A 16140-nucleotide genomic window follows, 5' to 3' on the forward strand; every position below is an offset into this window, starting at 1 on the left:
CAATAAGCTTAAGTCTTACTAACAATTTGAATTTTAATCCAACTATGGGATAATTAGTTTTTTTTTATTTTTATTTTTTTACTTTTCGATAATTCCATGTTGTATTTATGATTATAATTTTATTACTTTCTGTTAATATTTGTTTTTCTCTTCTATTTAATATGTCATTTTCAAGAATGTAGATATTGATTTTATATTTATAAAAAAACTTAGTAATAATAAAAAGGTAGTCATTAAAGGATATTCTTAAAGGATTTCGCTAAAAATAAATAGATAGTCTTACTAACAATTTGAATTTTAATCCAACTATGGGATAATTAGTTTTTTTTATTTTATTTTTTTACTTTTCGATAATTCCATGTTGTATTTATGATTATAATTTTATTACTTTCTGTTAATATTTGTTTTTCTCTTCTATTTAATATGTCATTTTCAAGAATGTAGATATTGATTTTATATTTATAAAAAACTTAGTAATAATAAAAAGGTAGTCATTAAAGGATATTCTTAAAGGATTTCGCTAAAAATAAATAGATGTAAATAATACAAATTTACAGGATTCTCCAATCTCATTTATTTATTTAATTATTTAAAAAAATTACTTAGAATTTGGGATGGATTGTTTAGTGAATTTCACTTCCTTCCCCAAAGATAATGACGCGCTAGACTCTTTAGGCGCGATTTAATTAATTTTACCTTCTTAAACTCGGATGCGCATTTCATGCGACCCAAATCTAAATCCTAAAACATCAAATAAAATATGTTTCGTATTGTGGGTGCATTTCATGTGACACAATCCAAAGATATGTTTTAAGCGATGTTCACATTCCTAAAAAATAATAATTATAATAATAAAGCGGTAAAAGATAAAATTTGCACATGGTTCATAATTGTATTAAAAATCAGATAAATAAGCCGAATATAACAGTTGAGCGACCGTGCTAGAACCACGGAACTCGGGAATGCCTAACACCTTCTCCCGGGTTAACAGAATTCCTTATCCGGATTTCTGGTACGCAGACTGTAATATAGAGTCATTCTTTTCCTCGATTCGGGATTAAAATTGGTGACTTGGGACACCCTAAATCTCCCAAGTGGCGACTCTGAAATAATTAAACCAATCCCGTTTCGACTGTCCTTTAATTGGAAAAAACTCCCTTCGCCCTTCGCGGGGTCGGAAAAAGGAGGTGTGACAGTACTTAATGCCATCTGGCGTAATTCGGGAGAATATGTCTAGTAAATTGTGGTAATTACTCGGGAGAGAGTTACGACAGTCAGAGCGCTCATGATCGGTAGAGAATACTTAGGCAAATTTATAAAAAATGTCGCGGGAAGGATTCCGACAATAAGGGAAATCATAACTCTAGACCTCCTTAATTTTTTCTCCAACCTGTAGTATCTTTAGTTATTAATTTACTATTTTAATTTGTCAGTTAATTAGTTAAACACAAGAATCTTATTATCTATAAGTTAGAAATTGTTTGGACTTGTCTTCTTGGTGATAGTGAACAATTGTAGCTAAGCCTTAGTTCTCTGTGGGATTCGACTCCGGACTTGTAAGCCGAATTATATTTGCACCGACTGCTTAGTGTTTTTTATAAGGCATAGTTGCGCGTGATCAAATTTTGGCATCGTTGTTGGGGAGCTAACTGTGTAGTTGTAGGTGTACATATTGCTAGGTTTAAAGTTTGAACTTTTATTTTATTTTTGTATTTGACTTTTTTTTTTAAAATTTTTGTTTTACTTGTTGACTTGAGATACATGACATCTTGGAATTATGAGAGTTTTGATGTTGGTAATTCTACTTTTGATCCCCCTTATGCATATTGTGGATGAAACCACCCAGGGCAAAATTATCAAAATATTTCCGAGAGCGAGTTTTGTGCACCAACTCAATTTTATGTGTGGAATGTGTGTGATATGTGTGGTGGTCATGATGGTCACTTTCATGGTTGTGCTTATATTTCTTATCTTCCCCCAACCCCTTACTATAATGGTTTTACTTTTTCTTGTGAGGATAATAGGAACAATGAACCTAGGGAAGCTGACCTAAAGGAGATCAAAGATATATTAAAGTGCCATGTGGAACAATATGATGAGAAACCACGGAAGATACAAAGGCAAGAGACAACTATTCACAACCTGGAGGCTCAAGCAAATAAATTAATTGAACCTTGTAAAGCGCAACAAGTTGACATTATGGATAACAGCCAATATGAGCATGAATTGGCTGCAAAAATTGCCATTATACTGGAGGATTTAAAAAAATACGGGGAGGAGCTAGAGGAGAAGGCTAGAGTAGAACACCAACAATCAATCGAACTAGATTTGAGGATGCCTATGTCGTAGAAGAGATACTAGAGTCAACCAAGGATATTGAGGATACATATTTAGTTGACTCTACTGTCATTGATACTGAGGATGTTGGCAATTCCAATATTCATGTAGTAGAGCGCATTGATCTCGCTCCAAGCATTTTTCCACATTATTTTTGGATGATGATATAGAAATAGAGTCATCCGAGCCACTTGAGGAGTCAAGGGATGAGGAACAAGGTACTTACATTCTGGAATTCTTCTTGCCAGAAAGTCGGGATTACACACCTTAGCTAAAGGCCAAGAAGTGCAGAATACTACATTATTTTATTGGGCCAGTCGGATTCGTTCCACCATCCCAGGAGCATGATCATAGAGCAGAATAAAAAATTGGGGTCCAATTCATAAGCTAGGGGTGGAGGCAAAAAGTGATTCGCTTCGTGCCGCGGCGTTAAATCAAGTGCTTGTTGGGAGACAGCTCAGCTTTACTGCTTTCTTTTTTTTTTTTTTTTTAATTATTGTATTATTTTTGTAGTGTCGATTTTTTATTTTCTAGGAGCATGGAAAGCAAAGCTATTGGAAGGATGCAACAACAAATCACATGTTTGGAACTAAGTGTGAGGTACCCGCACGAAGGACCAAGCCTGGGAGAAGTCTGAGTATCTCATGAGCTGCTAGTGCTTCGGCCTTTGGCCTACCAGGGAGTTTCTTTTATCCTCTTATTAGTTATGGTGTGCATTGGGGACAATGCATAATTTTAAGTGTGGGGTGAGGAGATTGTCTAGGTGACTTTCTATATTATTTTAATTTTGTTAGTTTAATTGAATAATTTTTTTAGAAAAACGAAAAGAAAAAAAAAAGATTTTCTTGGTAGGTAGTGTAGTAATTCCCCCTTGGTTTTTCTTTGTGTCGCGGTTCTTTTTCAAGAGTTTTGTTTGAACCGGGTGTAGTTAGTTTTATTTTTTTAGGAGTAGGAGCTAGTGTGAGATGAATTGAATTGCAACAATGTCTCTTGACTTTGTTATACCTTGAAAATAGTGAGTACTTTGGTTGTGACGCTTAGAGTCAGTTTTGACTCTTGTATAAGTACCTTAAATCATATGATCTTAAATTTACTTAACTAATTTGAAAAGAGTGCCTTGATGATCCAATCTTGAATGAGTCATGTGTCATGTCGGAATAATCCTGTTTCTTTGGCAACCACATTACAAGCCTTACCCATTTGTTTAAATTAACCATCTGTTTGAACCTTTTAATCTCTCATGAGCACTTGAATTATTATGAACTTTGTAAAATTTAAAGTGTGGGGTGGTTGGTTCAGCTTTTGAGTGGAACTAATGAAATAAAGAGAAAAGTGCACTGATTTGAAAGAGCAAGAGCCACTTGAATTGAAAAAAGAAAAAAAGAAGAATTGTGTGCAGATATTCATTGATAAGTGGTAACTCTTGATGTAATTGTGCTTAAATAATTGGGAGTTGATGTATATTGATGTGAAGGTGGAGTTATGGTTTGACATAAGTGTGAGGTTTTAAATGTTAAAATGTATGTATTAAAGTGCTTAGGGAGGTGTAGTCTTTCTTATATCTAAATGTATCCTACCCGTCCCTTAGCCTACATTACAAACAAATAAAGTTCTACTTGACCCTAGACTGAATGAGCTCGATTAGTAGAGTAGTACACTACTGGCAAGCCTATGGTGCATCTTTTGTGGCATATGAATGTCGTTTCTGAGAGTGAATTAATTTTTTCTATCTTGAGTTCCTAATTGTTCTTAACTTTTATATTGTATGGAACTACTCTCTTTGTTGTGTGAGGGCACTTGATTCATAAAGGAAAGGTAATGTTAGTGACCTATATGTTAGAGTAAGTGGGTAAATTGTGAATAATGTGTGGTACTTGCGAGTCAAATCTTGAGGTGAAGATGTTACATTTTTGTGCTTAGTCTATTTTAAATATTTTTGGTGTGATGAGTTAGGAGAATTGTTTAAAAAGGTCGTGTCTATATAAAATGTGGTTTGATTGCTCGAGGAAGAGCAATGGTTTAAGTGTGGGGTATTGATGACAGACTATACTTGCATATTTTAGTCGCTTATTACACTCTAATGTATTGCACTTTAATTAAGTTTGAACTTTAATCACTAGTACTTTGCACTAATTGTGCATGTTATGCTTTGTAAGAGTGATTCCAAGCTTTGTAGATATTATGGAATGAATTCAAGTGATTTGGAGCTTTGAAGTCTGAGTAAAAGCCCAAGGAATCAGGCCGGTATCGTGTTCAGGGATCAATAGATTCAACGATATATTGTGGAGCTCAAACAGAGTTTTGAGCGAAAAGCTATGTGCATTTTACTAGACAATGCGTCGTATGCTCGCTTGATTCTCCGTTTCATTCTTAACAAACTTTCAGGTCTTGCATTTTTTAGAATTCCCACTACCGCGGCACATGGTGCGGCGCGACGCGCCTGTGGAAATTTCCTGCAGCCTGTCAGAATCAGCTTTCTGAACTTCTCCACAAGCACATCGTGTGGCACGTCGCCCCATGCGGTGCGCTTGTGCAAATTTTATAGAGCCAGAGTCCTATTTCGCGCGGGAGAAGTTATTTTTGTCTTGCCCGACCCTACTTGGTATAAATATATGTAAAAACTCTATTTTAAGGACGGTGGACAGACTTTTGACACACTTAGACCTAGGGAGAGCACGGAGCCGCGGGGGAGACCTGAGATTCAATCTAAGGAGGCAAGAACACACTAGGAGCAAGGCAGGAAATTCTTCTACGAGTTTTTCACTTCCTTTTTCCTTTTTCCATTATTGGTTATGAATTCTAGTCTTATAATTTTGCATACTATTATGAATAGCTAATTTATTATCTAGGATTTTGATGAAACCCATTGGAGGATGATTTTCCTACTACGTTAATATAGATTTGCTGTAGCTTTTTCTCTAATTGTTCAACTATGTTTATATTGTGGTTGGTTGAAGTGCTCTCAATCGACTGTGCCTATTTAGTATGTATTACTCGGGAGAGAGTGCATATTTAGGTAGTTATTGAGCAACATCACTCCTAACGCATATAAGAGATCAATACGAAGGGTTTAAAGGTGGGATTAGGGATAACAAAACCTTTGGTGCGATCTGAGTGAGTCGTACTTAATGTCAGCTTCGGGAGAATATGTCTAGTAAATTGTGGTAATTACTCGGGAGAGAGTTATGACAGTTAGAGCGCTCATGATTGGTAGAGAATACTTAGGCGAATTTATAGAAAACGTAGCGGGAAGGATTCCGACAATAGAGGAAATCATAACTCTAGACCTCCTTAATCTTTTCTCCAATCCGTAGTATCTTTAGTTGTTAATTTACTATTTTAATTTGTTAGTTAATTAGTTAAATACAAGAATCTTATTGTCTATAAGTTAGAAATTGTTTGGACTTGTCTTCTAGATGATAGTGAATAACTGTAGCTAAGCATTAGTTCTCTGTGGGATTTGACTCCGGACTTGTAAACCGGATTATATTTGCAACGACCGCTTAATCCTTTTTATAAGGCATAGTTGGGCGTGATCAATGCCCATATTAATTGATGCATATTTTATTGGATTTGAGAAAATAATTTGAAATGAGTAATAAATACTATGGGTAAAACATGAAGAAATTTGTTGTCTTCTCTTGATATGCGTAAAGTACCAAGTAAAAGTGAACATCTATTTTTAGTATACATGCCAAGTAAAAGTGACCGGAAGGAGTAATACCTAACAGAAAATGGTGGATAGTCTAATACAGTAATAATTTTTGCTATAAATTAAAATGAAGAAGTACCAAATATCTGCACTTGCTCTTCTCAAGTCCTCCTCATGCCAGATTTCACATCCTTTAATTTCCATTAATGAACGGGAGTACGAGCGAGCGAATGATAACCATAGGATCAACTTCTTCTTGATCCAACGGCTATCTTTCTCCCGTGCTCCCTATTTAAGCTGTGTAAGCCTCGAATCAAAAACCCAAGAGATGAAATCCGCTACACAAAGAGCTAAAACAATGAAATCCTAGTGATTATCAGTAAATGAAGGGAACTCTTTGAAGGCTTGGTCTTGCTCGGTCCTCATTTTGTCATCAGGTAGTAATACGGAGGTTCTTCCATGCTATGTTAAAATACAATTTTTCGTTTAATTACCTTAATTTTTTGTATCTCATCTCTTGTATATTGAGGAATAAAAAATTGAAAAAAATGAAATTCGTATATATGGAGTTCCTGATTTCGTCATAGAATCTGATGTTTGATTCTGATAGCATATAAGTGTTCTCAATATACAAGATGATGCGAGGTCTTAACCAGCATATAAGTGTTCGCATCATTTTGTCATCTGATTTCGTCATACAAGATTTCGTCATGTAAGTCTAGATCGTTCTCCGTGATTCGAGGTCTTAACCAGCGTATTTCTCGAACGTAAGATGATACGAACTTTCTTAGAATGTATTTGATCTCTATGAAAAAAAAGAACATTTGTTTGTCACTTCGACAGCTTTGAGAAAGACAATATTTAATGTCTTTGATCTCTTTGTGAATATTCCATGAATTTTTACGGAGTTTCAAGATACTTTCAAAGGAAATATGTGGTCCCTTATATAGGTGTAGCTAGGGGTTCCTCCAAGTTAGAGTTAGCATTTGGTTATAGATTCTCAAATTTGTTTTGAAAAATTTGATTTGGGTGAAGTTTGATTTGAAAATAAAAATGTATTTGGACATACATTTCAAAACATATTCCCAAATTTATTTTGAAAAAACATGTGTATTATTTGGGATTTGGCCCAAAACCAGCAATTGAGCTGGTTTTTTGGGATTTGGGATTTTGCCAAAATATAGGCAAAATTTATGGTCAAACATATATTTGCCAAATAAAACCCAAGTTTATTTTGGCAAAATCTATGGCCAAACGGGTCCGTAGTATCTTAAATTTAGAATTTTACCCAAATTTCATATGGATTTGATCCGATAAAATTTTAATGTCTACACTGTCATTCTCATAAATGTTTTGTTATAAACATAGTTGCTTAGTTGAATTTAGAGTCATTACCAATAATAAAGAAATTTTAATGCATTATGAATAAATGTTAGGTATCGACTTCAAAATAATTAGAATTCTTAGAGTTAATTACCATATTGTCCCATATTTTAGCTTCTTCCCTTTTTTCCAAAACTTAACGTTCTTTTTCTTCGAGAAAAGGGGTTGCGACAAAACTTAACGTTCTTTTTCTTCGAGAAAAGGGGGTGCGATATATGTAGTGAAGGAAGCTCGTGTCAATACTTTCCTTGCAATAATAACAATATATTTAGTGAAATTTTATAAGTGAGACATGGGAAGGTTAGTATATATGCAAATCTTACATTTATCTTGTGATTTAACAGATGCGGATTTAAGATTTCAAAAGAATCGGTGCACTATTGTGAAGAGGTGGATCTAGGGAATTTACATTTGACAGGTTAAATTTAGTCGTTTACCATAAACCCACCACACCTTTAGAATTATAGGTTAAAAACTATATACTTTTTGAAATTTTATATATCTACACTTCGTACCGAAAACAAGACCGTCAAAGTGGGATTTGAACCACCAATTTCACTTGTAGAGGTGCATCCGATAATTATTGCACCATAGGAATGTTTAAGCATGGGTGAACGCAAAGGTAGATTCATGATTTAGACTTTATGTATTCAACCTTTAAGATATTTAACATTGAATTTATTATATTGCTAAAGTTATATATTCATATCAACTATTTATTGTAATTTTAGTAAATTTTTGACATTAATTTATGTTTCGTGTTAAAAAGATAAGTCTACTGGATTCAGATGAACCTGGTACTAAAAAGGATAAGTAATTCTGAAAAAATATAATATTGTTATATACGGTTTAGGGAGAGTAGCATGAGAATCCATATCCCTTAATCTGGATATGTCTCTAGGTAGAGAAACTATTTTTGATAGACTGTTATTGCATCCGTAGATTTTGAAGCCCATCGACTTCATATTTCTAAGTGATTTTGTCATTCTTCATTTAACTTGTCTCATTGTCCTTGTCAATGGCAGCTTACACAGGAGGATTCATTCTGCGCTACGGCTTCAAGTTTTGGAGGGAAAGAAACGATCACGGGAGGTGTACGTGGGTTTTGGCGGAAGTTCGGTCTTGGACTCTTGGACCGTAAGTGCGTCATTTTCTCAGAGAATGTGGACTAATAAGATGATTTCTTCAAAGATATTGGACTATTTTGGACTTTATCTCAAAAACTCACATCATCCACCATGTATTACGATATCTAGTAGGAAAATGTCTCAAAAGCTCAACCCAAACCCGACTTACGACGTGATAATCTTAGGTGCCTCAGGTTTTACTGGCAAATACGTCATTAGAGAAGCTCTCAAATTCCTTAATATTCCCTCTTCCCCATTAAAAAGCTTAGCTATAGCGGGACGTAACAGTTCCAAACTTTCCCATGCACTCCAATGGGCCGCCCGTTCAAACCCACAACCCCAAATTCCAATCCTCACAGCCGACACAACCGACCCATCTTCTCTCCGCCACCTTGCTTCTCAGGCTAAACTCATCCTTAACTGTGTCGGCCCATTTCGTCTTTATGGTGAGCCCGTTGTTAAGGCTTGTGCTGATTCGGGTTGTGATTACTTGGATATTTGTGGAGAGCCCGAGTTTATGGAGAGGATGGAAATGAAGTACCATGATAAGGCTGTAGAAATGGGCTCTTTAATTGTTTCGGCCTGTGGGTTTGATTCTATTCCTGCTGAATTAGGCTGGATGTTTAATTCGAGACAGTGGCTACCGCCGGCAATTTGCAATCGGATTGAGGGCTACATTAGTCTAGAATCGGACAAGAGAATTGTTGGAAACTTAGGGACGTATGAGTCAGCAGTGCTTAGTGTGGCTAATGCGGACAAGTTACAGGAACTAAGGCGCTCCAGACCTAAGAGGCCTCGTCCTGTGGTAAGATTTTATGATCTTTTCTTTTTTTGTTGAAAGGCTGGTTATTCAACTACATAACATGACTTATATACTTGTTTCATGTCGATCAATGTGTATATACGAAGATTTATTGAAACTTCTACTGAAGTTAGATTGGGGTTACATGTTTCAACAGGGGATTACGGACTTATTAGATATCGACTCTGGTACCATATGAAAAATTATAAGCTTCGAACGCAAAAGATAAAGGGTATGTGTGGAGTAGCCCATGATTTTTGTGGGAAAAATGTAAAAGGGCTCAGTTCAATCACATACTTCAAATCCTCGTATAACTATTCTATCTTCACTACTCTTTTGTTTCACCGGAGAAATGTTGTATGTTAAGAAGCAATTGATCTCTAAAGCTTAGAAGTTGATTAATCATTATATGTTTGAAGGTGTAAACTTTAGTCAATATCCGCAGTCAATTATAGTTAACTCGTTTTGGAGAATGTTTAAGCTGTTATACAAAATGATTATTACGTAAATAGCGGGTCAAATTCATTGTTTACTTTTTCTAGCAGGAATAAGTAGATTATACATTAATTATACATAGTTATACATATATTATACATGATCTATATATATATATATATATTATACATCGGTCGGCTATTTTTAGCTTAAGAGATTAGATGAGCGACTATTTGGATTAATTCTTCTTTTTTAAATAACATATCAGATCTGTGAAGCGTATTATTTACTCTTCCACACTCCAATATTTTCCCGTTTGTTTCAGATTTCTGGTCCTCCCCCTCATAAAGGTCCAATGGTACACCACCTTAAGGAAATTGGGCTTTGGGCTGTAAAGTTACCATCAGCAGATGCAACTATAGTGAGGAGAACACTTTCATGTTTGGCTGAAGCTCCTCGTGGTTTACCTGGTGTTAATGAAAGCACTGAACAGATTGAGAGGAAGGAGGCATTTTGGTCTAGCATAAAGCCAGCTCATTTTGGTATGAAGATAGCTTCGAAATCTCTGTTAGGTGTTGTTCATTTCATTATAGTTGGCTGGTTCATTGGTCACTTTGGTCAAACTAGTATAGGCAGGTGGTTGCTCCTGAATTTCCCTTCAGTGTTCAGTCTTGGATATTTCAGGACAAAAGGTCCAACTGAAGATGAAGTAGCAAGTGCTAACTTTAAGATGTGGTTTGTTGGACACGGGTATAGTGATGGCAATCTTGCATCACAAGGAAACAGGAAACCCGATACGGAGATAATTACAAGAGTAATGGGACCTGAGATTGGTTATTCGACAACTCCAATCATTCTAGTCCAGTGTGCCCTTGTTTTGCTCAAGGAACGAAACAATCTTCCAAAGGGAGGTGTTTTCCCTCCTGGGATTGTGTTTGGCCCGACAGACCTCCAAGATAGGCTTCAGCAGAATGGAATATCTTTTGATGTTATTTCAAAGAATGCTATTAACTAAATGGTAGTTGAGTGCAGTTTTAGTCATATGGAAAATTCGAATTTATGCCACAGTAATAATGATTCTATTAATTCCTTCTACTTTCTTTGCGTGTTCTTCTGACTGTATTTTTTCTTAAGTTTTAATATGCTTATTCAATGCCTTAAGGTGCTTTTCTGTTTGTTTCTTTCCGTGGACTAACTTCAGAATCCCTGGCCATCTTTCTAGTTCTTTCTTTATAGTGTCTTAACTATCTTTACAACCATATATAAAAGGTAGTCATAGAGAACTCCTAATTTTTCTTAAAGACATGAATTATGTGTAGAGAAATAACGCGGGAAAATAACAATAACACAGCTATAACATTATTTGTAAGTCCACGAATTGGCTTGAGTCGTGCTAGGCAACTATTTCAGCAATGTAAAATGTTTCCCCAATATTAAACAAGTTTACCTCTATTTAAGAGAATACAAGAATAGCAAAATATTAATAATAAATCCAGCAAGTTGAAATAGAGAGAGCAACTAATATCTTTTGTCAATTAAAATATTATAGAAGAAGAAATGAAAAGGAGAAGAACATATAGGAAGGAAAGAAGATAGAAGAATTTTCTTCCTTTGCTAATGATTAGCTTTTTTTGGTGTTTGGATGATAGAAGAATAATGGCCTAATCATTGCTATATATAGGCCTACGGAAAGCTTCTACACAAGATAAGTGTATCAAATTTCCTTCATGCAAGATGCCAAAACATCTCATGCAAAATGCCACTTGGCTTAGTAAGGTCATTTGTCAAACAATCTTTTTAAACAATGCCACATGTAAAAAGGTATGACACTTGTAAAATAAAAAGACACATGATTATTTAAAATTTTGAAAATACTCCCACGTTATGAATGAATGAAATTAGCTCCTGAATAGAGCGGAATGGCTATAGAAGATTCACATAGGAGACTATAACCAGTTTGGGATTGAGTTATAGCTGATCGATTAAAATATAAGTTTTTTCTCTCTTCTATATTAGTAGATTGATGTAGGTCAATTGACTAGATAATATTAACAATATTATGTCTCTTTTAATATAATTCTCTTTGTTGTCCGGAAAACAAAAGGTAACTGCAAAATTTATTTGAGGATGGAATTTAACGTTCTTAATATTTTGTGGGTTTTTAGCATTAAACCTCAAGCGAGGAAACCTTCAAAAATTATGTACTCCAACTTAGATTATTAAGCTGGACTATTATTGCAGCTATTCTCTAAAACTTTTTGGTTGAACGTACATATTCTTTCATACACCATTTTTAAAAAATTATACGTAGGAAATAGGAGAAGAGGAAGCAGAATTAGGGGAGAAAAGTAGTTCCCATAATTCGAGTGAGATTGTCATGGCGCAAAAATAGATATGGTCCGGTACTCCGTCATTCCCTGTATTGGTTATGTTCTTTATATCTTGTCTAAGGTGAGGAATTGAATCTTCACCAACAAGGTGAGAGTTCAAATAGTCATCCAACTAAGCTACTACTAAAAGCGAAGTCAAAATATTTTGTTTTACAATATAAGGGAAATGCTATTTCCAATATTTACGTACCATGCAATTTTATTACAGAAACAGGAGCTCTGATCAATATGTTCTATTTAACTTCTTCAGAAAAATATTGAAGTAGAATGTCAAGTAAATGTAATACACATAATTTTAAGTTGACAAAAGAGTTTGAATGAATATACACTTCTATATTCTTCCATATATAATGTTTTAATTTAATGCACCTAAATAAAAGGATGGAAACAAAAAAAGAATGTCACAAAATAGTAGTAGCACTTAAATTGAACGTGTGATCTTGCAGTTCAATTTTGGACAATTCCCATTAAGTTGTCCGAAATGTATAGTTAGGAGTACCAAATGTTTTGGGCGGGTTAGTTGGGCTTGACCCAAGTTGAACGTGGTCTCTTCACGACGCCGTTTACTCCTCCTTCGTCCAGTCCAGTCCAGTTCAATCCCCGGCAAAATCTCCATTTCCTACTCTCCGACCAGTAGTGAGGTAAGTGAGAGAAGAATCATCCCCATCAAGTTAATGCCATGAGCGCCTGCAAAACCTTATTTCGCTCCTCAATTTCGTTTATTGAGTTCAAAACTCGAAGCAGTTATCGGAGAAGTTTCTCTTCTCATTTTTTATCCAATTTCTCTCCTTTTAACGCACTGCGTCTACTCTCTCCTAATCCAGGTATCTATTTATAATGTTTGTGATTTTCTATGTGTTGCGCTGTATCTGTTTACTACACTAACCTTGTTCTTTACTGTATTTCTATGTAGGATTTAGAATCGAACCGTGTAGAGCTACTTCAAGACGATATGGCAGCACTCGAGGAGCAATTTCGCTGGAAACTTCGGAAAATGCGGAGGAAATGACAGTTCCGCGTGTCGCCGTAGAAATTCCGGAGGAAAAATCGGAAGATACAGTAGAAGAGTTGCTTTCCAATAGAGATGATGTAACAAAATTTATGAAAATGGAACGTAGGTCCAATACTGAAGGCCAGGGGCATCAGGACCGTTGGTTTCCGTATTTGGATAGATTTAAGGCGGGAAATGTGGATTTGAATAGCGCAGAGGTATTGGAAGCTTTGAATCCGGTTATAATGGATTCGAGGAAAGAGAGGTTTAGACATGCTGTGATGAATCGGACATATTCTGTATGTTTGGTGGTGGAAGGTTTGAGTGATTTTGGCAATATTTCAGCTGCATTTCGGTCAGCTGATGCACTGGGCATTCAGTCAGTCCATGTTGTAGCGTGTGACTGTTCGAAAAGGTGCTCAGCACTTTAGGTGAAAATAGTACTTATTTGTTTCTTTTTCTTACCATGCTCGATATTGCTTAAATAATTGGCAGTTTTAGTTGTATCGACTTGAGTTTCAAATGTATTCTTAGCATAATACATGATTTACAACAATGTGTCTGAGGCGACATGCTTTATAGTTTCCCCTCCTTTGGCTAGGGAAATAAAGAAGAACGTTTGGTTCAATGTTATACCCAGCTCGCGGTTATATTTAGTGAAACAAATGCATTTTGTGGTTTACTTAGTCATCGTGTTGATTAAGGTTTAGTGCAAAGCGTTCCAGAAGTGGTTTACTATCTAACAGTGCAAACAAATCCTGTCACAGAGAGTTCCAATATTTTTGTTTGACGATTTAATTTTGCAGGAAGGGAACGGTTTTTATAAGTGAATTGGTTTTATAGAGCACTCTTTGTGCAAGTGCCTTGACATTTACTATCTGCCTACAGGTACAGGGAGAATCGTCATGTCAGCATGGGAGCTGAGAAATGGTTGGACATCGAACTTTGGGATTCTGTCCATGAGTGTTTCAAAGTTTTGAAATCACGTGGTTATCGTATTGCGACAACACATCTTGGAATGGACGCAGTATGGAGATCCTCTTTTATTTCTTATACTGAATTGCCAGTGAAAATTTGCTTGCTCATTTTTTGGTTCTTTCCGTTTTATTGCTTTCTCAAGATGTCAATTGAACGTTGTCTTTCTATTGTAGGTTTCTGTGTACGATATGGACTGGTCATGCCCAACTGCAATTGTTGTTGGAAATGAGCTTAGGTAGGTGTTAGTCTGCTGTCCTCGTTCAAGAATAGTTATTCAGATTTGATCCTACCTGCTGACAGGGACTACTATATTCTGTCACATTTGAACTATAATCATATTAGCATCTGCGATAAATTTTTTGGTAGAATTTGTTATCAATTTCTTTCTAGTCTTGGTTCTCTATTTTAATGATCTTCTTTATGCTGAAGAAGATCTAATTCTATTTCCTTGTAAAATTAGAGATAATAGGAATATTGCCTCTTGGCATGAAAAGACTATGATTTATTTTTCTGAGATGGACCAGAACTAGATGAGATATTGTTGTTTGCAGGGGAATTAGTGATGAGGCTCTTGAATTATCAGACATGCACTGCAGTATTCCAATGAAAGGCATGGTAGACTCATTCAATGTATCTGTTGCTGCTGGTCTACTTATGCACCATGCCGTCTGTGACAGAACTTCTCGCTTGGTACGTGTCCCGTAGCGCTGCAGAACATTCACCTAACTCTTAATTTATACTCTTCTCATTCCTTTTTTTAATTCTTTCTCCTCTGATGGAAGGGGGGGGGGGGGAATCAAATTGCAGTACATCCGATGGAAAGGAGAAACTATGGACTAGGATTACCTTTTTTTTTTCTCGGAGATACAAGTATTGCCTTGATTTTTCTCTTTCTGGATGAGGTTGTGGGTTAAAGGTTATACATGTTGCATTAGCTACATAGCATGTTGTTTTTCTATCTTTCTTTTAACCTTCCGTGGAAATAGGAAAATAATGGTACAATCTATCTGCCTATGGTGCTTCTCTACTAACAATCAAGAAGGTGACAGCGTGGTAAAAGAGTGGTTCAATCTATCTTAAGTGTTAATTGATATCTCTCCTGTATTATTGTACCTTAGAAAATTTGAAACTTTGTTGACTCGTCTTTGGTGGTTGATGAAGGTGACACTGTAGTTGATCATAGTTGCTTCAAGTTTCTAACCTATAGAAGGATTTGGCCTTCTTTTGTTCATGATCTCCAAGATTCCATGTACAGAAAGTTGACTTTTTTTTTTCTTTTAAGGGATGTCATGGAGATCTAACTAGTGAAGAGAGCCAAATCTTGCTGGCAGAGTTCACTTTGCGCCACAGCAATAGTGCAATTAGGATTGCTCATGAATATGCAAAAAGAAAGATACCTGAGCTTAAATCAAAGCTGTGAATAACTGGTCAAACTAGTTTCCTGAAGGAAGCTGTTTTAGCCTATTTGCACGTGGGAACTTCACAGGTATTTCCCTACATAAGTGATTAACATTTTTTTCAAATATGACTATATTTGTTGTTTCGTGGTTTGCTCTTTTCTTTTCTTCTTCTTTTCCTGTCGTAGTGGAACAAAGTTCACATGTTCGCTTTGTTTTTAGACTTTGAATGACTTATGTTTTGGTTTTAATTATTGTCAGTAATATGTCTGGATATTCGCCACGCTTGATGCTGCTGACTGCCTGGTCGTATAACTGAGCAGCTATGCTTTTGCATTTTTTGGATAGTTCTGTTACAGCTTATGTATAGCTTTACTTTCACCAGTTTGCTTTTTTACGTCCACCATTTTTAAAGGATTTACTCCTTAATGTATTTTTTAATTACTTAGACGAAATAAGCTCTCAAGAAAAAATTGAGACGCCGTTAGCTTGCGTTCTTTATGGATTTACTGGTTTAATCAATGAAGCCCTCCCACCAAGCCACCTTCTACCGAAAGTGTAGCCGAAAAAGAAGTGGTTTAATGCAATCTAATAAACGGGGAGCTGCGGAAATTTGTTTGCCTTACAACCATCTGAATACTTTCTTCA

General features: G+C 35.7%; 2 protein-coding genes across 3 annotated transcripts; both read left to right on the forward strand.

Annotated features, from left to right (window-relative positions):
* Positions 1-6137: 6137 nt before the first annotated feature.
* Positions 6138-10831, forward strand: LOC104227404 (probable mitochondrial saccharopine dehydrogenase-like oxidoreductase At5g39410). 2 transcript variants are annotated; one of them, XM_009779644.2, is made up of 3 exons: positions 6138-6426; positions 8398-9304; positions 10062-10831. In XM_009779644.2, the coding sequence occupies exons 2-3, from the start codon at positions 8534-8536 to the stop codon at positions 10749-10751; spliced, it is 1461 nt and encodes a 486-aa protein (XP_009777946.1). In that variant the 5' UTR covers positions 6138-6426; positions 8398-8533; the 3' UTR covers positions 10752-10831. The 2 variants fall into 2 exon arrangements, with proteins under 2 accessions (XP_009777946.1, XP_070023794.1); XM_070167693.1 differs by lacking the exon at positions 6138-6426 and adding an exon at positions 7479-7790.
* Positions 10832-12651: 1820 nt separating this feature from the next.
* Positions 12652-16042, forward strand: LOC104227405 (uncharacterized). Its single transcript, XM_070167384.1, has 7 exons — positions 12652-12950; positions 13040-13532; positions 14006-14144; positions 14269-14330; positions 14647-14785; positions 15378-15581; positions 15754-16042. Exons 1-6 carry the CDS (start codon positions 12806-12808, stop codon positions 15513-15515), a joined length of 1116 nt encoding a protein of 371 aa, XP_070023485.1. The 5' UTR covers positions 12652-12805; the 3' UTR covers positions 15516-15581; positions 15754-16042.
* The last annotated feature ends 98 nt before the right edge of the window (positions 16043-16140 follow it).

The sequence above is a fragment of the Nicotiana sylvestris genome, chromosome 2 (genome assembly GCF_000393655.2).
Source record: "Nicotiana sylvestris chromosome 2, ASM39365v2, whole genome shotgun sequence".
In the NCBI taxonomy this organism is placed as follows: Eukaryota; Viridiplantae; Streptophyta; class Magnoliopsida; order Solanales; family Solanaceae; genus Nicotiana; species Nicotiana sylvestris.